This window comes from Eutrigla gurnardus (genome assembly GCF_963514095.1).
Source record: "Eutrigla gurnardus genome assembly, chromosome: 10".
NCBI lineage: Eukaryota > Metazoa > Chordata > Actinopteri > Perciformes > Triglidae > Eutrigla > Eutrigla gurnardus.
The window spans coordinates 23,962,715-23,988,659 of NC_139924.1; the positions used below are offsets into that span (position 1 = coordinate 23,962,715).

Consider the following 25,945-nt stretch of genomic DNA (forward strand, 5'->3'; position numbering starts at 1 on the left):
TATTGTGGGACGCACGGTAGTGGCAGCAACAGCAAACCGACCTCAGACAGCTTTGTAGCAGCAGAAACCTGACCTTCCAGTGCCATGGAGTCTCATTATTTCAACAACAACAAAAAAAATCAATGCACGTGAAGGGCACTTAGGGAAGGAGAATAGGCACACAGGCATCTGTAGAGAGTGAAAAGCAAAGGAGAGGGAATCTATACCTACTATTTATATGTGTATGTATAAAATATGCTATGTTGTTGTGGTGGTTACATCTGCGGAAAATAAGACTTTAGGAATGACTTCATTATGTTAAGACATGTTCTCTTGGCCTGTATATTAAGCATACAGGTAGTTCTAATTGGAATTAAAATATCAGCACATAAAGCCATCTCCATGACCACCAACAAATTAATTTCAAAACGAATGTTCAAAGTCAAATTTCAAAGTAGCATTGTAGGACCTAGAATGACACCAACTAAAAAGGCTAATGGACTACTAATAGTATTATCTTTCCATTGACAGCATGAACGTTGTGTAACAATGGGTTGCTCTCATGTCATGTAGTCCTAAAAAGGCAGCTCAGTGCTGGCAGCACAGGCCAACTCTCACTGGCAAAGTCAAGTTCAGATCAAGGTGCTGATACAACAGATGTAGACGGAGTCTCAACAAAATCCTCAGCGAAACACAAACACACCGTCACTCCTTCAGACCGTTGTCTAGCTAAGCCCGGTTAATCTCTTTCACAATCATTTCAGAGCTCCAACTGGCACCGCAGCTGTAGTAGAACAACACGTACGACTGTGTGTACAGTTTGTGACGGTATGGCTGCAGAATATAATAATATAATAAACAATATGAACCCCAGGCTGCTGGGTTCTGATTCACCACCTTCTGTCCGCCTCTGTATGACAACAAACATGCATAACTTGGCATTTGTGCTTCTTCTGTTTGTCTATGTTGGCTTGTTTACTTTACATAAGAGGAGCTAACTTCTAACTAAAGATTTGTGTTCCCTGCTTATTATGTGACAACACACCTTTACTGCTAAAAAGGCGTTTGTGAAGTTACCCTCGCTTAGCTTCAATTACCGTCCGCATATCTGTGTCACTTCAAGTACAGGTTTCTGCATGGACTGATAAGAGCTCAGCACGTTAAACAACAGTTAATGTGTCGTGTGATCGCGTGGCTTAGCTCCATGTCCATGTGTGTTCACGGGCTCAAAGATCAAGATGGGAGATGTTGCAGGAGGAATACTGATGCAGACGGAGACAGCTCACACATACTTCATATACTCATATATCCTCACACTCATGCCCGATGACAACTTCACCATCAATGCACCTTTTTACTGACAGGTAGTTTCTGCCAGACGGATTGGGCAAAAGCATGTTTTCCCAAATCTGCAGAGAGTTTTCACATAGAAAGACTGTGTTGTTGAATGTGTCTTTTCTTTTTTTTCTGATAAATGTACACTGATTTAATATATTTAGTAGAGCTGAGAAATTACTTGGACAGAATGAAATGGCTCACTCATAGCTACTTCTATCATGAATCTTTTTCCCAGAGCTGATGACGGAAGCAGCTCGTCGATATCAGATCCATCATTTTAGGCGGCTTTTCCAAAACTGGTATCAGACTCTCTAATTTTGATTATCCAGCAATAACTATGTGGTCGAGCTCTATTTTAGTTCATAATTTAAGGAGATTGAAAATCCACCATCAGAAGTACTGAAGCAGTTAAAGATATGGAGTGGTAAATGAACAGGGGAAGTTGCATAAGACTTTCACACCTGTCCAGAGCATTGAAACACACCAACAAGAAAGTGTTAGTTTTGGTTTTAATGTTTCTTTCTTGGAAAAAGCTGCAAGGCGTGTTTCAGAGAAAACGCCAGCACAACAATGGCAACTAACAAGTTGTAACTTCTTATTTGCCACCTACAAAAAAAAAAAAAGAGTAAGGAAAATACAGTTCCTTTATTCCACATCTGTACATATTGTATGTTACGGATGATCAGCCATGTGAACAAAGAGTAACGTCCATCAGCTGCCAGATGGCGGGAAAACAACATCATCAGTGCAAAAACATGAGTGTGTATGTTTTACAAACCCTTATGTCACATAGAATATACACTGAATTAGGCCTGTTTTGGACTCCAATATTGCCTGTTGTGTTTACATGTGTGTTTGTTTCCACAAGAACGTCACCGACAGAATAGATGGCAGGGATTTCCCCTTCATTGTAAGACTTCGGTGTTGCTCAGACATTGCACATTTGTATTAACAGAGCCTGAGATTCCATTTTATTTATCAATTTGGTTGTGTTGCTTTATCGGTTTTATTTTTGTATTTTTTTCACATTCCAATTCCGATATATTATCTAAAATATATTTTTAAGACTTCACCTAAACCAGCTAAAGACCTCACCCACTGCTGCTTGACGACTTTAGAGACATTTGTATAAATATCTTTCATTTCACCTTTTACATGCAGTATATTCATGTTTAAATGACAAAAGATCATAGGAGAGTGTTTTTCTAGTAATTAAGGCAATCTAAGGATTGCTCTTTTCTGTCCCAGACACAAGCCGTTTTATAAAAACAACATTGCTGTATAGAAACGTTATCATCAGGCTGATGAGCTTTTTAATCGAACGTGCTTCATGTTTCCACGAGTGGATTCTTTTTTTTTTTAAATCAAATAATTTACAATGCCCATAACAAGACCATATCATATCATTAGGCATAGATCAGACCCCTTCTTTAACAAATGAAAAAAATATAGAATAGAAAAATCAATAACACTCAGACACTGTATCCATTTATTTGGCAGGGATGTTGCTATTCTACTCTCTCAAATAACAAAGATGGGAAAAACAATTCCAATGATATCATGTGATTGGACCTCTACTGATATTTTTTTCTTTTTTCTTTGTGAAAACTAAGATGAAATCTGTTCAAAAATATTTGAGAATGCACAGGAGACTAATAAATGGAGGGAGTTATTGCAGTTTGTTTTGTACAGCTTATAAAAGACAACAAAACACATTCTATTAATCAAGAAAAGGTCCATCCATCCATCCATTATCTGTAGCAGCTTAGTCTATTCAGGGTCGGTGGCGGGGGGCTTTCACAGGGCAGTATAGATGTAGAGTATATGCATACTATATTATTTAGTCTACAAAATGTCAGAACATTTTGAAAAATGCGTCATATAATGTCTTCAGATTGCTTGTTTTCTCCAATCAATTCTCACATCTGTTGCTTAATTCCTTTTACTGGATGAATCCAATGAAATACTCATCATTTCAGTACATATCGTTATTCTGGAAGCATGATTTCCTACGGCACCAACTAATTGTTTTAACATTTAAATTTGAGATTGTAGCAGCAGCAGACCAAAACCATATTTTTTTAGCTAACCTGAAACAAATCTTATTGAGTTGAGTTAGGTTGAGCTTTGAGGTTAATAGAGCGATGGTGGAGAGATGATCAAAACAGTGGCAGAGGGATCAAACAGGTCAGGCTTTCCTACCGTGGTTGTCGTCTGACTGGTTGAAGCCACACAGCTGGCAGATGGAGCGGACCCACTTGTTCATCTCCTCCTCGGTCTCGGCTACGAGATAAAAAGTGCGGTCGGAGGTCTTGATGTCAAACACAAAGCTGTCCTGGAACTCCTTCCTCTTGAAGGTCAGGCCGGCGTCCACCTGTTCGCAGCAGTGCAGGTCGATGACCCGGATGGGCTTCTTGGAGTGGTCGTTCTTGTAGTACTCGAGAACATCGGGGTCACCGCTCATGCGCCCGCTGCGGAGTATGAACCAGCGTTTCTTCCATGCCTGGGAAATGAGATAGAAAAGGTAAGAACGTGACCTTAGCCCAAAAAGAAAGGACTTACCATGTGTGTCTGCCGATTTAATTTTAAATCATTTTTCATCTGCATTTTAAATACTCAATATTTCAGATTCAGCATGACTACCTACGTCATGCGATGCAAAATGTTGCCGTGCAACTCAGCAGTTAAATCAGCTGTGACGTGAACTGTTGATCTAACAGACCTCGGAGAGTAAGTCTGCTTACTTGAGCAGGTTAATGTGCTTTAGCACCCATGTGGTTGTGTGTGGTTTGTGTGTGTGTTGGAGGCTGTGGGTGGAAGCAGCAGGTGTTTACTCCATCACAACGTATTTCCTGTACCGATATCCCTCCGTGAGCTACGACAGAAGCAGAACTTCTCCATGACAACTTCATTATAGGACTTCAGGCTCCTCCCACATGGTGAATGACACAGCTTTGCTCCAGTCAACCTACATCTGCATAAGATCATGTCACTGGAGCTCCAAGCGAGTACATAAACACCCCTCGTCATATCCACATGAAAGGCAGCGGAAGCACACGCTCCAGTCGTGATGCAAGAGCAAGAAACCTACAATGTAACGCGTTGATTTCACACCACCAGCCATCGACACCGCTGTTGTATTTGTCAACTGGAAAAGCATAGAGGAAGAACAGTGGCATCCATATGTTTTCCCATTGGCTGTCTTCAAGGGCCTCTTTGTTCTCTGTGCTCAGATACAAAAGAGGAAGATAGACCAGGAAGGGAAAGGGGGAGTAAAGTGGGGGGTGGTTGGACATCTGCCAGTGATGCACTTCCGCCAGGCAATGTCTCTCTCATGCAGGCTGCTGACACACAGGATCCTGCAGGCCCCCTCTCTCTCCATCAACACAAACACTGCTGCAAGGCTAACTGCCCCCCCAACACACACACAAACCAGACTGACACTATACAGATACACACACACACTCACACACACACAGGGCGGGAAATGGATAGCAATGCATCTCTCCTGTGCCGTTCATAGAGGTATTCTGTGTCTGCTCTGGAAATGTGTGCATGCAGCCTCGTCTTATGTGCTCCAACTCCCAGAAGCATTTCAGGGGGAAAATGAACGATGGCTGAATGAGCCGCTTCCGTTTCAGCATCCTGGTATTGTGCATGCACAGTGTCGGGGACATTGGGACACACACCAGGACACGCAGAACAGAGCCGGCGTTAAAGCTACACCTGCTGGAGCTTTTACATAAACCTGTAATGCTCAGTGATCATTGCTGTGGTGTCTCTGAATTCATCAAATCAATTAAGGAGTCAGTGGTGCGCAAAGATGACACTTCTTCTTTTTTCAATTTTTCTCAATTCTTGCCTCTTAAATTGTGTTTGAATCCACACCTTCGCAGGCTTTCCCCCACTAGATTGGTACATTGTTGCTTTAAATATATTACAGACTACGCTATATTAAATATGACTATGTTATTGTTAAGTAGGGTTAATTGTGTGAAACCAGATCCATCATTCCTCATACAAAATATTTCAGAATCCATATTTTGACTTGTTAGTAGCAACATGTTTTTGTTCTCGTTTTTCCCAGGAAGGGCAGATTGTGATCTTATCTTCTGTGTGAAGCTGAAGTACTCCTGAGGTTGGGGCATAAGACATTTTTCATTTTGTTTTCTCTCAGACTGATAAAAGCTTAAGGCGGTGTTACCTTAATGGTGTAGATAGTGGAGCCGAGCTGCTGTGTGTGCGTCTCATATTCAGTTTCAAGAAGTTTAATCGGCTTTAGTCGTGCAGTTGAATATGAGGGCGGTTATTATCTATGTCCTCTGCAGATCGTAAAGGGTGTGGAGACACAGATTCCAAAGAAGTCAACAGTCATATACTCTTCAAGTTTCCTTCAAAATGATTCCACTGGAGTGTGAACTTATTTATTTAGTGAAAACACAGAACAGTCATCATCGTGCTCTTCGAAAGTAACACACTGCATACGTTTCTTTCCCCCGGCTCCACAAAGCTATGGTTCAGTGCCATTACGACGTCCACAGAGAAATCACTATAACTCTCGCAAACTCCATTTAAATATTATTGCCTTTTCTGGAAAGAGAGAGCATCCCTTAATTGAGACCTGGAGCGCTGCCCAGTTTCAAGAGGTCAGTGCGACCCAGCTGGGTTATTCCTGGCATCCTTCAGCTGCAGCCAGCGTATGAACCCAGGACAGCCACAGCTCTCAACCACAGAGGGAAGACAACTCATTTAGGAGGCCTTATCACGCTAAAAATAGAATAGAGTATTTTCCACAGGAAAAGTAGTTGCTGCCGAATTCAAGAACAAATTAATGTTCCGCTTGCTCTGATTGAGAGGGTTGAATAATGTTTCCCTTTGTCATACTGTTTGCTCCTCGCAGAAACGTGGCATGCAAAATGACAATGTCTCAAGTGCATTCACTTTCCAAAGAGCCTTTTCCACAACAAAACTAGCAGTGCAGTTCTCTCTCTCTCTCTCTCTCATCTCAAATCATGGGGGAGAAGGACACAACAAAATGAGCTGACCCACCCACCGCCTGTCCTCCAGAGCATGTCTAAGCCCATCGATCACTGTCTAAGCGCTGGGAAGTGAGGGCTGAAGCTGTAAAACTAGGCTGAACTCTCCTAGCTCTCCAACTTTCCCCTCCCCCTCATAGCTTCGGATGGAGCTGCATCACAGTTGTTGACGACTGGCCTGGACAGTTCAGTGGACCACTGAGATGGGAGCCACGACTCACGCCCTAAATGAGCATGACGTCATGTATTATAGTTTCAGCAAATATACTGCAAACAACAAGAGACATGTTGTTCATCATCTTCTGCTGCTCTTTAATCGAATAATCAATCAATCATTTAATTGAAGAAGATTAAAGTCAAATAAAGGTCAAATCTGAGCAGAAAAAAAAGACATCTTCAACTTCATGAAGACAAAATAAAAATGATACTGTTAATGATAGAAATTTGGGAAAACATCCTCATATTAATGTTTAAAAACCCCTTCTATTTGGATTGTACAAGGTCTCGACTGTAGACTGTAATAAATGTTTTTGCCTGGTAGCACTTCTCTGCAACAAGAAGAGCAGCCATCCTTATCTATGAACGCACAGCATTTAGTCCCCTCGGTCTTATTCAATCATCCCATAAAGGCTTGGTCTTACCTTGTTCCAACACAGTCTCATTTGTCCTGTGCTGATGGCAGCCAGCTACAGACACACAGAGACTACAGCGGACTACAAAGTATAACACGTCTGAATCTATTTTAGATGACTGGGAAGGAAAACCTCTAATAACAAAACTGCACAAAACAATCTTTTGAGCGAGGTAAGCTTCTAAAAATAGGATCAAAACTGGTTTGTCCAGCCAATTCCTTTTGTTTCTTTGCATGTTGACAAGTAGACATGTTTTGTTCTATTTTAGGCAGACTGCAAAACAATGATACTGTGGGAAAACAAACACATCCAAACAAAAGGGGGACACAATGGTGTGGCATGTGTTGTTAAGTTCTCCTCGTCTTTACGCCACATTTTAGGAGATAAATACACACCGGCAGCTGATAAGTCGCACAGCACTCATTCACTGTATTTGCACATATCTAATCCAACACTGTAAAAACAAGGCCAGGCTCATGTCTTTGAACACAACTCAATCTGCTCTCCTCGTAACACCGACTAATCAACTTGGAGATGCTTGTGGCCTAAACAATTATTGAAGGTGTGCCTTTTACAGGAATAGAGCAGTGTGTGTGTGTGTGTGTGTGTGTGTGTGTGTGTGTGTGTGTGTGTGTGTGTAGTGGTAGGCTGTGTCAACAGGCTGGCTGATAAGCATCGGTCCACATGTTTTTAAATGTCCACGAGCAAACATCCAAACTAAACACGCATGTTATTCACGTTAAATGTTAGAATAGACTTGTTTACCTATATCTTCCTATTACAGCTGGAGCGAAGCAGACAGCAGGTAATTGTTTTTGACTGTACGTCCTCGGCTCTACCTGCTGCTGCAGTACACACACTACACAGCTGCACAAACACACACACACACACACACACACACACACACACACACACACACACACACACACACACACACACACACACACACACACACACACACACACACACACACACACACACACACACACACACACACACACACACACACACACACACGGACACCGTGGAGCTGCAGCAGAGCCTCGTAACCAACTTGCTTGTGTACATTTTCTCATCTATTACCAGCGTTTGTAAAAGGTCACGTGTGTTGTGATCGCAGGGTGATTTACCTCTTGTGACACTGAATGCTCGGCTACAGTCTGACTGGGGGCCTCAGGCAACATGTTTGATCTGAGCAACACCATATCAGCCCCACACACACACACACACACACACACACACACACACACACACACACACACACACACACACACACACACACACACACACACACACACACACACACACACACACACACACACACACACTGTGAGAAGACTGCATGAAAATGCACTGGTGCTGGGCCATTACTGCTAATTACAATAAAAGGTGAAGTGAGAGGGATCCCATCAGTGTTCTCAGAGGTCCCACTGGTGGCTTTCTAAGGGATGGGACAGAGTATGGAGACAATTAAGAGGGGGAGGGAAGTGGTCAGGGGGATTTTTGGTATCTAATTGCAGCCAATAACGATTCCCAGTAGAACTAGTTCAGAATCAGCTTTCACATATCTCTCTAGAAGCTCTATACAAATAATATTTCACCTTTTGATTTTGTATGTTATTTTGGCAACATTAAACATTTGTCATAAGTTTGCCTATTTTTGTAAAATGAAAAGTATTTTTTTAGGGAAATAAAGATAATATGCCTAAAGCAGTGGAGTCGAGACCACTTAAACGGACAGTCATGACCAAGTGTACTGAGATCGAGACCAAGGCAAGGCGAGATCGAGTCAAGACCCAGACGAGACCAGAGGGAGGTCCCACACTGTATGACACACTTCAGATAAAATGTGGAGCATGGAAACCATAGACACTCCCCAAATTAATCTGAAAGAGCCACACTCCCATAAAAACACCCACAGATTACAAATCATGATTCCATTTCATGTACGTGTGTGTATTAGAGTACCATGAGAAATATGTTTGATAAAATAATCAAAATGTGAATTAAATGCATGAGAATTATTTCCTTTTTTTTCCTATGAGCGATCACGGCAATGATGTAAACAAATAAATCAGACAATGACACCAAGACCTTCAGAAAGTGGTCTTAGTACCCATCTTAGGTATGTTGTGTTGACCTTACCTTTTAAAGAACCTCGATATAAAAGTTAGATATAAAGGTTATTCTGAACGATTGCCAACCAACTCCTCGTATATCAGCATGATGCAGCTTTTCACTTCACTCACCCTGAATGGTTACTGGTTCTAAATAAGGACAGCAGACGTAGCCCTCCCCCTACAATGCATTCATCTCACATCGATTGTATGAGTGTGCTGTTTCCTAGCATCTCAAATTTGGAGAAGAACAAAAGAGGAATATTTAGCACATCAGTGACTTCATTTCTTGCCCCTTCTGGTTTCCAGAAAACACCTCTGAACAAAAGAACAGTAGCGAGGGTCACTTTGCAATGCATGAATTAAAAGGTTGGACAGCTATAATGGCCATTTTTGTAGAGTGAATCCCTAAACACTTGTGTTTTTGGTTAATGTGGTGTGAGGGACTAAGCTGGGCGGGCTGCAGCAGACAATGACGACAGAGCCCTGATTATGTGGTCCTAATCAATAGAGGGTCACACGTCAGCCCACATTCCAGGGACAGATGGGAGTTGCAGCGAGTGAGGGAATGCAACACAGTTACATTTGAAGAATATCGCCTGATTATTCACACAACACGAAACACCTTCAAAATTTGCATTATAATGCTTTCCTGAAAAAAATCCTGAAAAATGAGAAATGAAGTTGCTTTGTTATTTAACCCCTCATTTAAAGTGATGGTTCGGAGTGAAATGCACCCTAGGTCATTTCCATCATGACATCCAGCCAAATACCCCCTCGGAAGCATGTTTAGCGATGGTCAGCATTGGTCAAGATAGCCGCTATCAGCCGAATGGCTTAGTACTAGCGCTATGGTACAGAGGGTATATCTCCTAAATTACCCCACTAATAATGCATGGAATGTTACCAAACTTCTGCAGTAGTACACATAGTGTCTGTACTCACAAAACGAGGCATTTGAAAGTTTGTAAGTACATCAGGAGTCTATTTAAAAGAACACTTGCCTGATCCTCTATCCTCGGCTACTAACGCTAACTAACGCTACCGCAGCGTAGACGCTACTTCCGTGTTTACCCCGCCGATGCCCTGACGCGAGTTTCACGCGAGAGTATGAAAAAGTTTCGCTAAATGTTTATAAATGCTTGTATTATCAGGTCAACACCTGATAATACAAGCATTTATAAAAACTCAGTGAAACTTTTTCATACTCTCGCGTGAAACACGCGTCACGGCATCGGCTGGGTAAACACGGAAGTGGCGTCTACGCTGCGGTAGCATAGCAGCCGAGGATAGACGCTACCATCGCGCTAGTACTAAGCCATTCGGCTGATAGCGGCTATCTTGACCAATGCTGACCATCGCTAAAAATGCTTCCAACGGGGTGTTTGGCTGGATGTCATGGTGGAAATTACCTCGGGTGCATTTCACTCCGAACCATCACTTTAAGAGACACTGAAAAACATGTTTGTCCTACTTTCTGTGCCTGACAGGTGTCATCTGTATTTACCTATGTGACATCAGTTTATGCAACGGTGAGCTTAAATAAACCACACATGGACTTGAGAGAGCATGGGGAAGTTCCTTGGAAGTCTTACAGTTTACACAGAGCTCCCCATCTCGGCTCTGAGCAAAGACGTTAAGCAGACAGCTGTCCCAGACAGAGTTCACGAGACACGTTTCTGGAGCGTTTCCAATAAATTCACGTCTCACACACACAGGAGTCCAACAGTGTGACTACAATGTGTGGCCTTTTTTTTTGCATGTTCAGCAGCTCCTCCAGCCCATTATCTGTCTTGAGCAGTGAAGAGATCCAGATGCTCCTGGATCCGACACAACTCAGTCACATCCATGTACCCCGGACAAGTTAACATGAAAAGATGTTAAACAGAATAGCCGAGAGAGCATTAAAGCACCACTGCAATTTAAATTAAACTGCTCAGGTTTCACAATAGTCAAAACACTGACCTTGGAAGGCCGACAGCTGCAAGAAGTAACACACGCAGATAAGACCCAAACAGGCCCATAAATTCTTGTATGTTAATAAAGAAGGTGGGAGGTTAGCGGGCCCAGACAGACCGGGTAGGAACACTTACCTCCTAATGTTTCCTTCATGTCCACAATTGCTAAGTTCACATTTTCCCTTCACAAGAAATCAGCTTTGAAACCCATTTAGTGCATGTATAGTTGGGCCTGATGTGGTTCAGCCTTTATGACATTAGGGGAAATATGACTCCACACACAATGTCATCATATGGCGATGATAGAAAGCTCCATCTTACAGGTGTGATGATGATAAAGAGGGATGCTGCACTCGGTACCTCCAGTGCTCACTCACTCACGTCACCGGAGCAATGATGTGCAAAATCTGCAGCGCATCCTATGAAAAACAACCTCTCAAAAGCTCTCAGTAGATATAATCAGCCTCAATTTGCAGTTGAACACTTCCATCATTAGGAAAATGAGTAATCTCTCGCCGTGTCTCCATATCAGCAAAAGGCTTGGCTTATTTAGCGTGAGCCCGCACTGACAGTTTGACTAACGGGGAGCATTATCTTTAATCAGAACTCTTTGTGTTACTTCCCCTGCCCCAGCCATCTGCTACGGCTCATACATCTGTGTATGGAGCGTGTGCCGAGAGCATCTCCTGGTCTCGCTGACTCCTACCGAGCTGGCATCAGATGCACAGCGCTGGATAAAACACCACAGTTATATCAGGAGGGAACAATCTCTTCAGCACCAGAGTAGAAACATTTACATACTGACCTCAACACCTTGATCTGTCTCACCACCACTCCACTTCAAACATCACAGGGACTATGGCCTGGTGGTGGCCAGCATAAAGCCAACCACTGATGTTTAAAAAAAATAATAATAATAATTTTTAAAAATCAACAGCTCAAATAAGTATCTTATTTTTTTGGTAAATAATTTGCTGAGCCATTCAGAAATGGTATTCCTTTTGGAAGCACACATTGAAAGAACAAAATGTTTCCCAATGTCCTGGTGTGTGTTTGTCTATACAAATGCTTGGCAAATGATGGATGTTTTTCAGTGCCTTGCAAAATATGATGTAACATGATGACGGATCACTTTCACTTAGTAGCATTCCAAGTCACCAGCGTACAAGTAGACACCACTGCCTCCGGGAAACGGGCCGATACCAAAATAATTCATTATCTGAATCGCAAAATGAAATGAAAAATAATTCAAATAATGGAGGATGTATTTTTGCCGAGTTGATCATTTATCGTAACTGAAACCATCAAATTGATTTGTTGAAACGATTTTTGGAGGAGTGCATTAATGAGATTGAATGAGACAATAACATCCAGGTTGCTGTATATATTTGGAGTCTGTGAACCTCCAACATGCGGTGCATTATGCCAACTGAAAACCTTGGACACAAGTCGGTGACATTGGCCTACTTTGTCTCACTGTGCTCCAGTGAAGTCATTTAAACACAACTTATTGTTTATTCTTATCTGAGCTCCAGTTGAATTGTAGGAAATTTCACTTCCTACAACTGAACTGTGACTCATCAGCGCCTGGATCTTCAGAGAAAGAATAATCCTTTAACTAAACCGTCAATATTAGAGGTAAACAGAACTTACGCCATACAGGTTAGAAATGATTCATTACAGAGATGCAATGAACTTTCATCAGCTTGGCTTATGTACCAAAAACACTTCTCTTTTCACAGTCTACCGATCCATAAATAGTCTGCTTCCTTCTGCTGTCAACAACCTTGTTTAGCCAGACATTACAACTCCAATGAAAGTATCTCGCACACAAACCACAAATGTCACTTATAATCACATTTCTGGACATGAATGAAAACTGTTTATGCTTTTACTATTAAATTACTTTTTTGTGTCAGTCTCAATGTTATGCTTGCCTATGCTGCTGTGCTGACTGGGAGGCTAAAAGGCATTTTTACTAGCTGCCATCATGACAGTCATATGACATGCCATCTACCAGCATAAGTACGAGCTAGCGGCCTGATACCAATATGATTTTGTGTTTGGATCAGTGCAGAAACTAAATGTCTATTCAAGTAGAAAACCCTGAGAGTGGAACAACCTCATGGTACTAAACGTAGTAGGTGTGTAAAGCTCTGATAAAGTAGATGCAAACAACACTTAGGAGAACAAACCACATCTGTTATCATCAGAATATAATCCAACTACATAGATGCCACATTATATTAACAATTTGATTATGGCCTCAACCGGTAAAATGCTCTTCTGTGCTGTAATCTTTTATGCTCTCAGTATCGTCAGAGGGGTTGAAAATAAAAATGATGAATCCCTGAAGTTATTTTGCTCAGCTGTTTACGATCCATGTTGCTGTACTCCGACTCATTTTTTATTTTAAGCACCGTTGAATAAAACAATCCCTATGATAGTGTGGGTTCTGAGAGTTCAGCAAATAGGTAAGAATGTTCTCACTGCTGGTCCAAATCACAAGAGAAAAATCCGAGGGATCTAATTCCCTTCAGAACGCCAGTGTGTTAGCATGCTAGAGGCTTGATGGGACCTCTGTCACAACACTTCCTGTAGGTACCATCAAAAGGAAGTCTGGCATCTGCTAGTGGTGCAAAAATCAAGTTTGGGGCAGAAAACACCCTGAGATTTCATCACAATGAATTTGAAGAAAATGGATGCACCTGGGGTTGGAAAATAAATATGACATTTATGTATCAATATCTTGACAAATGATAATGAGGACTGTTAATGTACTGCTGACAGTTGATCCACATAAAATATATCAGCAACAATTTTCTCAAAGTGATTAATAGTTACAATCAAGAAAAACCTCCAAACATTTCCTCTTTCCAGCTTCTTAAATGTGACAATATGATGCTTTTTTGTATTTTTTTTTTAGGTCATTTTGGCCTTTGGGGAATTGTAATGGGCACTTTTCACTATTTCCCGAGGAATAATCGATTAATCAGATTAAAGGAAATGTTTTACCTCAGTCAAATACTAAATTAAGTTAAAAATAATTGCCAGATTCTCCAACAATGAAAATGATCGTAGGCTCCTTCTCTCAATCACAAAGGTCCCCTTAGGCGAACATATCCAACAATTAGAAACTAATCTGACTATGAGACTGCAGTCACATAAAGCCACCCCAGTTTTGTAGCTTCGGGGGGAAAGGACCATTCGAGGGCCCACGGATAAAGTGGAACAAGGAAAATGTCTGTGTGAGCGCTGGGTGTCTGTCAAAGCAGGAACTGGGAGGCGTTCTCCGCTGACCTCTGAGGGCAAGGACTTCCCAAAGCCCCTCTGCAAAACAACAGCAGACCCGGCAGCTGACAGTGGGACACAGGCGGCTGCTGCTCTGCCATTCCTGCCTTGGAAACACACCGACTCCCCCCCCCTCCTCCACCTCTCTCTTCCTCTCTCTTGGATGTACCATCCACAAGGGCAAGACGTTAAAGCCCTTAGAAACTGGCAGCGGGAGAACGTAGGAGCAGCAGCTATCACCTTGCCGATATGATCTGTCTGGAATGTGGCAATGCTTTACTCTATGTGAACAGACACGTTTTGTGATGTCAGCTACGACAGCAGGCTGATGGGAGGGTTTAGCCAACAGCAGCTTGATCCCGACCTGAGAACAGGAATAAAACTGTTTACAGTATGACGAGTCGCACGTATGATTCATACGTGCATGATTCATTTAGAGGACTTATTATGAATATGTCAACATTAGATGTCACAAAGAGGTAAGACTTCTTTCCTTTGCTTATCCTAAGTCAAGGAAGAACTATTTTCAACATCTAACAGGATATTGGTTTTTATACGTTATCGCTTTAACAGCAGCTACGGATAAAAGATAGCTTTAGAGTCAATGTAGGAGACATGATGAAGCATATTGTCTGACCACTGACTGACGAGTTAGATAACCTCAACAGAACACTGCAAGAGGCACTGGGTAAGTGCTGGATCAGTCAGTTGTTTTCATGTTCCTTCTGCTTATTCTGGACATTGTTCAACAAAAGCAACAAGGCCACTCCCACCTGCCCCGAAAAACACTGCCCACCTCTGGAGCCTCGATCAGCCCCGGAGAAGGGATAAACTCCAAACCGAGTGATTCATTTAGCAGCGCTGGGACATGAGAGCACGACTGTTTTCCTTGTGGAGAGATGCAGCGTGTGTGAAAAAGTGACTACGCATGTCTGCAGCGCCGCTGTCACATGTTTTGAGGGGGGAAAGTTTGTGCTCGTCATGTGTTTGTGCAGCGAAGGAGCTGTTGTAGGAGTGAGTCACCGCTGAGAGTAAATAGCAGTTGTAAACAATTAGCAGACGTTTAACCATTACTAGTCGTGCTTGTTAGTGATAGACATGTTGCCTCCTGTCATTTTTCCTCGGCTTCATCCAGGCTTCAACTGCCACAAGTGTTTTGCACCCCGATTTTGCATATGATTTGCATGCCAGACCTGCGGTGGTAGTACCAGTTTTTACTCTCTCCTAACGCTGCACTGGAGCCATATTTCTCAGAAAACATCTGTGAAAGGTAACCGAGGAGACAATATTATTTTAATACAAGACCAATCATTCCTACTACTAACTACTGATTAACAAACACAGGCCTCATCTGGTTTAGGGAGGACTTTGTGGCAGAAAGGGGTGGAATATTGACAGGGGAAGTAGGGATTAAAACACTTTTTCATTGTTGCAAATGAGGCACAACATAATGAACCCATAGCCTTTAACAGGTCAATTACAGCTCTGAAACAATACATCCCTCACACCACCTGAGCCCATTCCATTATAATGAGCAAATAAACTGAGCAACCACGTTCTTTGAGAAGCACACCTTCGGGCTGGAACGTCTACCGATGTGTGAAAGTAGTATCTGAAAATATCCCTCTCCATTAGGACGACAACTATGTCAGATGACAGCAATACTGGTGAGTAAATGGCCCCGATTGTCCGTAGCCTGACTTTAAGTGGAAGGAATTTGAGATGGACCGATTATCGCATTCACAAGTCTGCCTGTTCTGGACACTCCATCTCATGACACTGTTTTCTGGCTGGAACTGTGTGTGTATGCAGTTGTTTATAGGTTATTGCTGAGGGTGAGGAGCAGTGTGAGAAGGGCTGAGAGGCTGTTCCCTGCTCTCTTGCCTGAGGAAGGCCATTATTATGCCTTGTGAGGGGTTTTTCTCCTCGTTGTTTATACAGTACCGCTACAAACCAAGCAAGTTTTTTCCCTCTGTGCCATTGCAGCTGCTGTTCCATATGGACCATGGTGGTCTCTGTGTAAACATACGCCAGCTTTAAGTGGAAGACAATGAGGAAATGACAGGACAATGGGGGGGGGGGGGTCTACATTTGAAGACATTCAAGGATGGATTTCCAGATGAAACAGGGAGATGACATCATGGCAGAGTCAGCTCGTAGGAACATGGAGAAGCCCGGTAATGCAACACCATACATAAACAGTGGACAGCTGTATTTATAGGAGATTGTCTCATGGTTCTATCTGCCTCCATAAATCCTATTATCTTATTTGCAGCCATTCTCCTGTCCAGCACCCAGCAAGGGGCTATAGCAGCTTTGGCTTATGAAGCCTTATCAAGGCTCAGGTCCCGTGCGGTTATCACTATTGTTGTGACATTAGTCGGCTTGGCCACGGTGGAAACTGGACGCATCGATGCTTGATTAGACATGACCTCATCATGATCGGATAAAGCCAAATGGCAGTTTGTGTGTGTGTGTGTGTGTGTGTGTGTGTGTGTGTGTGTGTGTGTGTGTGTGTGTGTGTGTGTGTGGGAGCTATTTAGTCAAAATTATAGACAGCTGTCGGGGTATTACACCGGCTTACCTCCATGTTGCCATAGGACCCCACAGTGTGTGTGTATAAACCTGGGGTTTTAATAAAAGAAAACATCCATGTCTATTCTAATGGTTGAGACTGTATAGCAGAATCCAGAATATCACGTGGTGCCTCCTGTAGGCCGTTTAAAAAGACAGGAGAGCTCCCGGTGATAGTGGGGTGCACCTGCTGCTACAATGGGACTTTCTGACTTTGGCACCACTTGGCTGAGATGCAGATGGAGGAAACGCAAGGGAAAGTGTGTGCGTCCTGCACCAGTCAAACTCCTACACACACACACACACACACACACACACACACACACTGAGAAAACAATGCGAAAGTGGAATTCACTTACGTATCTTCTCAGCTTTTTCTCCGGCGGTGACTTCCTCAGCCAGCCTTGGAAAATGATCTCTCCGCCGCTCATGTTCGTCACTGTGTGTGTCGCTTCTTGTCGCTCTCCGGCTGCCTTCCTGTTGTCACTAGTACATGACGGCTCACGGCGGCTTGTCTGCTCAAAGTGCTGTCGGCGTTCGGCTCTCCCTGGCGCAGTCTGCGCCCCCCATTTGATACAAATCAAAGTAGTGCTGGTCGGAGACGTTGCCAGTCGCCCCTGGTGGTACTTACGCAAAAAGAGAGGAGGGATAGAGAGAGCGAGAGAGAAAAAAGGCGCAACTCGACTCTTGGGGGAATTACGCACGGGCAGTTGAGGAGGAGCGGCGGGGAAACTCAACTGATGCAGGGTGAGGAAGTATTGTAGAGTGTCTGCAGTTTGTTTTCCCAACTCACACCCCGCCCACCGAGCAAAGAGAGGGATGGGCTGCGCCGCCGCCGCCGCCGCCGCTGGGATGAACAGGATGGGAGAACTGCTGCTCGCCTCAAAGTAGCCTCAAGATCCCAAAACCAACAAGAGCGGAGGCACCGACCGTTGTGGAACATCCCATTTATCTACGTTCACACCAAAACACACGTTGAAGTATTTCCATTTGATTTTAAAACATCCGATTTCACAGCGTAACATAAAACGTGTTTTTTATGCTTCAACGAATATAGTTAAATATGAATCGGAGCTAAACGGTGGAGATTTCTTGAAATATTGTGTCTGGTTTTGGGAAAAGAAAAAGTTAAAAGTCGAAAACTACTGCGAGTAAATTATTCGCATTTTCTCAATTGGATGGAATGGAAAAACAGCACCATCTTGTGGAAAGATTAAATAGTTTCTGAAAACCGACATCGTTATAAATGCGGGCAATTGAACAGGCAATTTCATTATTATTTGACGCAACTAAACACTTCCTTCCTTATCAGATCAAAATCATGCACAGCTCAAATCATTTTTTTTTTAATATCATATTTATTTGTTTGACAGACAGCAAATACAGAATAGAACTGTGTTTTATAGAAGACAAGAATGGGAAAATCTAGGGAAAGGAATCACATCTTTTATGTTGTCAACACCCAGAATGCATTGCAAATATCGCTCAAATCCCATTCCAAAACCACCGTGAGGGACGCAGCCAAAACGCCTCAAATCCAGATACCTGCAAATAAATAAACATGTCATTAGAACTCTGTTGGCGTGTAAGGACATTTATTTTAAAATGTTTCTTTTTTGTTTTTACCAGCTGTAGGTGTCTTCTAATCCAACCCTGGAAAAGTATAATAGAGCATTTGGTCAAAACACAAACTCAAGATCTACAATAAATCCTCTCTAGCATTATTATAATATAATATTGATGTTGCCTTTTTTAACTGTCCATCACATATGTGACGAAGGTTTCTTCTTGTCCACCGCTATATAAACTTGTCACTATATGTGAAAGTAAATGTGTGCATGTGTGGTGAGTCAGGGGGCTTAAAAACCTGCTAACCCATTTGAAAAAGTTAGTCTGGATGTTGAAACAGCTGAAATCCATACGTTTCTGCACATTGTTGAGAGTAAAGAAACGATGTCCGAGTTGTTGTAGAAGGTTGTATGGTTGTATGTGCCAGCTAGTGCAGAGTGACCCTACCGGGATTATGCTTGATCGCAATTTTAGAGCAACTAAGCAGATCTTGACAACCTCGGTCTAAACATATTAGCATGGGTCTTCCACGACCCCTGGAGTATGTGTTCTTACTCTTCCAGCCGAGACCTCAGCAGATCCAGCCTCTCCTCTCTCAGCGAGCCCCCACAGAGCTCTCCAACTCCTGGCACGAGAAGATCCACTGCAGCTGCCTGCACACAAATGACAGTCAGAGTCGGCATAGATATGCAAAAATGCTGCTCTGACCCAACTGACATTACGAGGGATGGAACCAAGCGGTTAAATCATTGATTCACATTTGTGCAACACTGTCTTACCGTATGCTCAGGCTGATCCTGGTTGTCTCTTGCATAAAACGGCTTAAGATCATAAGGATAATCAGTGACAAAGACTGGAATGTTGCCGCAATGTTTCACCAGATACTTCTCGTGCTCTGTCTGAAGGTCACAGCCCCACTGTAGAAAAGAAGAGCTAAGGTCAATGTGGAGCTCTTAGGAAGGATAGTGTTAGTAGCAAACATACAGTAGGAGGGAGATATGAAGTCTGTTTTATCAAATATCAGCACTTACATCTGTTGGGAAGGCAAATTCCTGAGAGCTGCGCTTCAGGATATCTATAGCTTCGCTGTAGGTAATCCTAAGAGTAGATCGAGATAGAATCAGTCATTCAAGGCCTTCAACATCTGACTTTATTCTTCAGCCGATATCATTTTAAAATGTTAGAAAAATAGAGACTCACACAGGGAATCTCTTCTTCAGCATAGCTTCTACAGTATCCTTAGAGTGTAAGGATGCAACAGGACAGAAATGACATAATATTGAAGTCAGATGTAATGGTGGCTGGTTGGTAAGGGGAGCCAGGTTATGTACCCAAGTTAAATAAGCGTCCTTCACTCACCCTGTGTCCCGGAGTCACATGCTTGTGAAACAAATCCACATCCTCCACACAGTGAGCCAAGACATGCCCCGTGGCAGATTTGAACATGTCCTCCATGACCTAAGGAGCGGGGCCCAGTTTAATAATTGAAGATTTTCTAGCCAAACTGTGTGCATGAGGGCAAGTTTAAAAGTCACACGAGTCGAGTGTAACATTTGAACTGCAGTACACAGAAATGGATGTGATTTGACACGAGTTCACTTCATGCAAGGTCCTCATGTTTAGAGAAGTAGCCAGTCTGTGACGACTGTATTTTATCAAAAGGTTATTAGGATCTCTGCACAGAACCTAAATAAATATGATAAAACCTTCTGTTCATATAGTACAGCACATACCAAAACTCTTCAAATCCTGGAAGTTTCCAACATGCTTTAATGAATAGAAACAAATGACCCTGAAAGTAAGAGATCAATCTATTGTATGCACAGAAATACATCGAGTGAAATGCATTTAACACGCCATAACATGTTAACCAAGGTGCTACTTTATCAATATCTCAGAGCAATATTGTATTTGAGGACATATTGTACCTTGGTGAGATCCTCTAAGGACTGTGTGAAGGAGACCTCGGCCTCCACCATGTAAAACTCAGCCAGGTGGCGTCTGCTTTGGGAGTTCTCTGCACGAAAAGTCGGCCCAAATGAGTAGACTCTAGAAAAAGCCCTAAAAAAGAGGAAGAGTGACGAGCCATAATTAGAAATGTTCTCAGTGTGTGTGTGTGTCTGTCTCTTACTTTCTGAGGCAGAAAATACAAGTAATCACTAGAAGATAAATCTACATAGTTAATCTCACCCCGACATCACTTCCAAATGAAGCTGACCCGACACAGTCAGGAAGGCTGGGACAGAGAAAAACTCTTCTTCATCTGCTGGGCTTGGTGGCTGTGGAAAACGCAAAAATGTTGAAGTTTCTTTGTTTATATCAGAGCTTTCTTTAATAATTTACACACTGGAGGTGACAAATCAACACACAGGATTCACACAAAGCTAAAACACTGTTATGTTTATAGCATTGGAGCTCAACATCTGTACACTCACCTCAACGTGAAAGAGCTCCCCTGCCCCTTCGCAGTCATTCGAGGTGATGACTGGAGTGTGAATCTGCAGAAAGCCATTTTCCTGGAAAATGAAGTAAGTAAATAAATACAAATGTCGTTCACTGCATTGTAATAACAGCTCCTCCGCTGATGTTTGTTCTTACCTTGAAATAAGAGTGAAGTGCTGAAGTGGCCTCACTCCGTATTCTCAAAAGGGAGCTGAAAGCATTTGTTCTACACCTGAGATGAGGGAACTTGCGAATATACTCAAGGCTGTGTCTCTCTTTGATTTTGAAGGGAAAATCCTGAAAGAAGAGGACAAGGGGACCATATTAAATGGCATTTTCTGTATAAGTTGTAACATGAGGTATGACGTGTGATGCTTCCTTACCACAGGGTTACATTCTCCAACCACATGGATTTGGTCTGCTTCCAGTTCAACTGGCTGTTTTTGGTGTGGGCTTTTCCTCAGAGTACCCGTGACTTCGACAGCACTACCAAATGTGAGCGACCTTGATTTAAAAGAAAAGAGTAGGAGTCAGCCAGTGCATTGTGAGTATGTGTACCCTTAAGACTTAAAACTACGATGTCAAGGTTAGAGTGCTTACGGATGATTCAGCTCTGAACTGGCGACAACCTGCAACGACTGCAAAGAGCTCCCATCGTTCACATGGAGGAAGAGATTGGCCTTCTGAGGCCGAACGGAGCGAACCCATCCCTACAGTAGAGAAACAAATAACAACAAATACACTTAGCTCTATCATCTGGGGATGTTATGTTGGTAATAACAGTTTTACTTCTCATTCTTTCATAATAAAATGCCAACTAATTGTATACACAGGTGTCAATGTGCAGTTATATTTGGAAAGTCAAGTGTGAAAAATAAAGCATAGCATTATCCCAAAGTGGGATTCTGGTAACTTTACTATTAAACTTAAATAATAGTTAATAATAGTTATTTTTATCATCCAATATCATATGCACATACATATTCATACATGGCATTTGACGTCTGCATTAAAGCACCCAGGGAGCTACAGAACGATACAAATGTATTGTAAATGTAAGGTAACTGATTAATTCACACAGGGAATTCATGAAAACACAGTAACCGGATGTAGCTAAGATGCATGTTATTGGAGCTCCATTTGTTAACGCATGAAAAAACAGGAAGTATCAAGTGGTGTTGTTACCTGTACTTTGACATTAGCTCCCAAGTCAACACCTGAAACTGCTTCGGACACGCTGACTGTCGCTGTTTTCCTCGCACAACGATGCCGGATACTGAACGATATTCCCCGAGACACCGAGCTGGCTGCTGCAACAGAAAGCGTTTTGGCTGCGGCCTGAAACATCGCGACAAACGCCGCACTTTGAGTCACAAACCCCGCGAAAAGCTCGACGTGTTGCAACGACTTGAAGACGCGATAAACAACATGTTCTATGGTATAATTTACGTTTTGCTGTGACTTGACTTTCACGTTGTGTCGGACAGTAACAACTTCCTGTATGGGTCGTTCGCCATTCGTCCAATTCAGTCACGTGGATTTCGCTCACCCAGTCAGATGACGGCGTCTGAATTTATCGCTTTAGGGAGTTGTAGTTTTCTTATAACTGCCATTGTAGACGATTAATTTGAAGTTTAAGATTACATATTTGTGTTGCAATTGTTTTTATTAATGTGTATTATATTTTACTTCATGGTGGAGATTATTGATAAAAATATTAACACATATTTGTCACGTTTTAAAAATAGATAATTAAACCAGGTCGCAGTTTTTAGTAGCTTGCTTACTTCTGATTGAATATAACTGATTGAATACAACATGGTTGAAATCACAAACCCTAAGGGGACAATACAAAAATGAAAATAGGCTATCACACATTTCTCTGCTTTGTAAGAACCATTCATATTTAAATGTCCCAGCCACTGTCTATCAGAGCAGGTGCAAAAGTGATGCATTAGTTGCAATGCAAGCATGTCTTCAGAACCACTGGCCATAATATTTCCCACAAAATTCCCATCGACCAAAGTACTTTCTACATACAGGGGGAAATGTGAAACACACTCCCAACACTAAAGAGTAACCCATGCCGAGTGATTCAATAGTGTAATTAAGCAAGCAGAAGAGGTATCACAACCGCATGGAAGTCCTCTTTAATCTTACATGATGTATCTGCCGTCAGTTGGAGGTCCATTTGTGCGTAAACCTCGTTAATCCAATACCCGCAACGACAGTGGGTCTATTCCCACCATTTGCTGCTGGAGTAAATCAGATCATGCCAGCAATGTAATAAGATGCCATAGACAATTATTCACCTGGACTCGCCTGTCAGCTCTGGAGCCCCTGGTCTGGGCCTGCCAGCAAACACAGAGCTGGGTGACTCTTCCAACCGGCTGCTTATAACACATCATCATTAAACCCGACATGATGCATTTGAAAAGTCAGTGGGTCATTATATTAATTATCTCCAGCATGGATGGAACAATTATACACATGGTATCATCTTAATGGGGAGCAGAGCAAGTCTATTTCCCGATTCATTGACAGAGAGTGCAAAATATGATGGGAAACGTGTTGAGGTCATCATATGTTTCGGTGTCTTTACAGTAGAAACATGTTGACCATCAGTTCTATTGAATCCACCCATTATGTTATCTTCAATTTTCTACTTGGAAACAAACATTTGACAAAGGAAAAGAAGAAATGATGAACAAAGTTCCTTTCCTTTTCTGAAATGTTTCAAGATTAAATGTATATTATTGGAGTAAATACTGCAGACATCCACTTTCCCTCTCTTCTTCCCTCACAATATGCACTACCGTACTTTACCACAAGGTTGTGCTGTAGCTCTATGACAATTTCCGCCCCTCCTTCCAAATCCCCACACTGCAGATTTATTCATTTACCCTAGAGTTGCCTGCAATATATTATTCATTTGCAGCTCCAAGGTCTGCTGAAATGGAAACAAGCTGGCATTGTTATGTTCTCTTTGCACTATCAAGAATAATGCAAAGGCATGCTGGCTTTCATCGGCAGCAGATAGCCCAGCGCGACAGTGAATTCAGGTTGCATCCAGGAACTGTTTTCTATGCACCAAGGGTGACAGCGAGGTGGAGACACCCCCAGTGTTCATCTTTAACTAGATTTGTAATTTCCTCCCCGTTTTTTTTATGTCGCAGGACTGACACGTTCCATGACAACTTGCTCGTGGGAGTGTGATGGCATGTCGCATGTATTTATATTTTCACAGACAGACACACACCCTCCCCCATATACCACAAGGCAATGTATGCAAGATGACAGTATGTTCTGCTGTCTGCATCAAACAAAACACCCCAAAGTAAAGTGTTATCCTATTTGCACTCTCCGTATAATAAACGCAGAAGAGAATTCAAATGGTTCCTCCAGTGGGAGATAAAGCTTTCTGTTCTTCAAGCCTCCACAGGTAGAGGGGTTGTTTGGCAGTGGCCTGACAACCTTATTTGGGCTTAACAACTTGTTAAAATCAATACACGATTAGTCAGCAAAACAAAGGATTTTGCTGTAAAAAGCTTGGCTCTCAGGGGGATCATTGAACTTAAAGGGCAAGTGCGTCCTCTCCTCTCAGCAGATCTACCCCTGCAACCTATCGACAGCATCTCCTGCCCCTTCCCTCCACAAGCCTTCTTCAGCCCCTCCAAATATTCTGCATTCTCAAATGGAAGGGTGCATTGATTTTATGTAACATGGCTCGTTAAGTGCTGATTAGACCATTATAGTGATGCGATTCCAGGGAATGTGTCTGCGTGACAGGCGGCCAAACAAATCAAAAGGAAGTAACAATCCTTACTGAAAGAGATTTGGGCTGATGCAGCTACGACCATCCACTTACTACCAGCATACTGTGTCTGTGCCAGTTCACAGCTAATGGACCGGCTTCAGAAGTCGGCAGTTTAGAGGAAATATCCATTAACAGCGCTCAAGATATTCACGGTTTGGAAATGGTGATGTTCAGCCATCACAGGGTGATCAGTCTCACGCTGATCAACTTGTGATCATCGGGCTATATTTGTGTGAAACCAAACGAGTGTGTGTGTGTGTGTGTGTGTGTGTGTGTGTGTGTGTGTGTGTGTGTGTTGACTGGACCAAGAAGAGAGACTCTCACAAGAATCAGGCAAAAACCTAAGTTCAAATTAACAGTCTCTGTTTTAACGCAGGCAAAGGTCATACATGGGAACGACATATAAAGGTAACAGGGAGAAATGACAATAAACAAAAAACAAAAAACAAAAAAACACAACACACACACACACACACACACGGGCCGCAGTCAAATGAAACAATTAATTCTCATCCACACTTTGCCCTTTACAGCAGCATCACTCGTCAGTGCCATGGCTTTAGGAGGATACAGTGTGGGCTCTGCTTCATTTCCCCTGCTTCTTTATAATTTAACTTCCAATAGGGATAGACCTCCCATTTCCTCATTTACAGAATCATTTGCACAAATGATCTAATGCTAACTCTCAGATGCAACGCAGGGATTATATCTAGGTCACCCCAGATAAATCTGGAATGTATTTTCTTACCTTGTGCAGGGTACAGTATGAAAACGCCTGTGTGGGGATATTGAGTACATCCAGCATTTGTTGCATAATTGTGTGACTACGTGTTGTCACAATAACATTAAAATCATATTCATTCATTCTTTAATTCATAATCTGGCTACAAAACCCTTTAAAGCAGAAGGAATTACTTTTTGTTTACCTCCTGTTTTGTCAGTATCGGTCTGGTTTCACTGAGGTGACTTCGAAAACATTCAGTGTCTATATTTTCTCAGCAAAATGTCTCCATGTCATACTTTCAGCCAGGTTTTGCACCAGAAAAAAAAAAGCCTGCCATTTGATGTTAATGATCTGAAGCTCCACATGAAGATTTTATAACTCTGTCAGGACATTTTTAGCTGCCTGACATTCCTGCAGACTGCTGTGAAGTTATAGTGTTTACCTCGTCCACACAATATGCAGAGTTAC

General features: G+C 42.4%; 2 protein-coding genes across 3 annotated transcripts in view; both read right to left on the bottom strand.

Annotated features, from left to right (window-relative positions):
• The window catches only part of gab2 (GRB2-associated binding protein 2), a 30,807-nt gene extending 13,088 nt beyond the window's left edge, over window positions 1-17,719 (bottom strand). The window contains exons 1-2 of one of the 2 annotated variants that reach the window (XM_084019496.1): window positions 17,285-17,719; window positions 3,520-3,820 (exon numbers count right to left, since the gene is read on the bottom strand). In XM_084019496.1, the coding sequence (XP_083875622.1) occupies window positions 3,520-3,820; window positions 17,285-17,356 (373 nt within the window). In that variant the 5' untranslated portion in view covers window positions 17,357-17,719. The remainder of the gene's footprint in view (window positions 1-3,519; window positions 3,821-17,284) is intronic. The other variant, XM_084019495.1, reaches the window with a different exon arrangement.
• A 544-nt stretch (window positions 17,720-18,263) lies between these two features.
• Window positions 18,264-22,444, bottom strand: nars2 (asparaginyl-tRNA synthetase 2, mitochondrial). The gene is made up of 14 exons (XM_084019503.1): window positions 22,122-22,444; window positions 21,537-21,646; window positions 21,320-21,440; window positions 21,093-21,233; window positions 20,930-21,010; window positions 20,685-20,773; window positions 20,423-20,555; window positions 19,854-19,952; window positions 19,695-19,732; window positions 19,526-19,592; window positions 19,274-19,411; window positions 19,050-19,147; window positions 18,552-18,578; window positions 18,264-18,470 (listed from the first exon to the last, which is right to left on the bottom strand). Exons 1-14 carry the CDS (start codon window positions 22,281-22,283, stop codon window positions 18,326-18,328), a joined length of 1,449 nt encoding a protein of 482 aa, XP_083875629.1. The 5' UTR covers window positions 22,284-22,444; the 3' UTR covers window positions 18,264-18,325.
• Window positions 22,445-25,945: the final 3,501 nt, after the last annotated feature.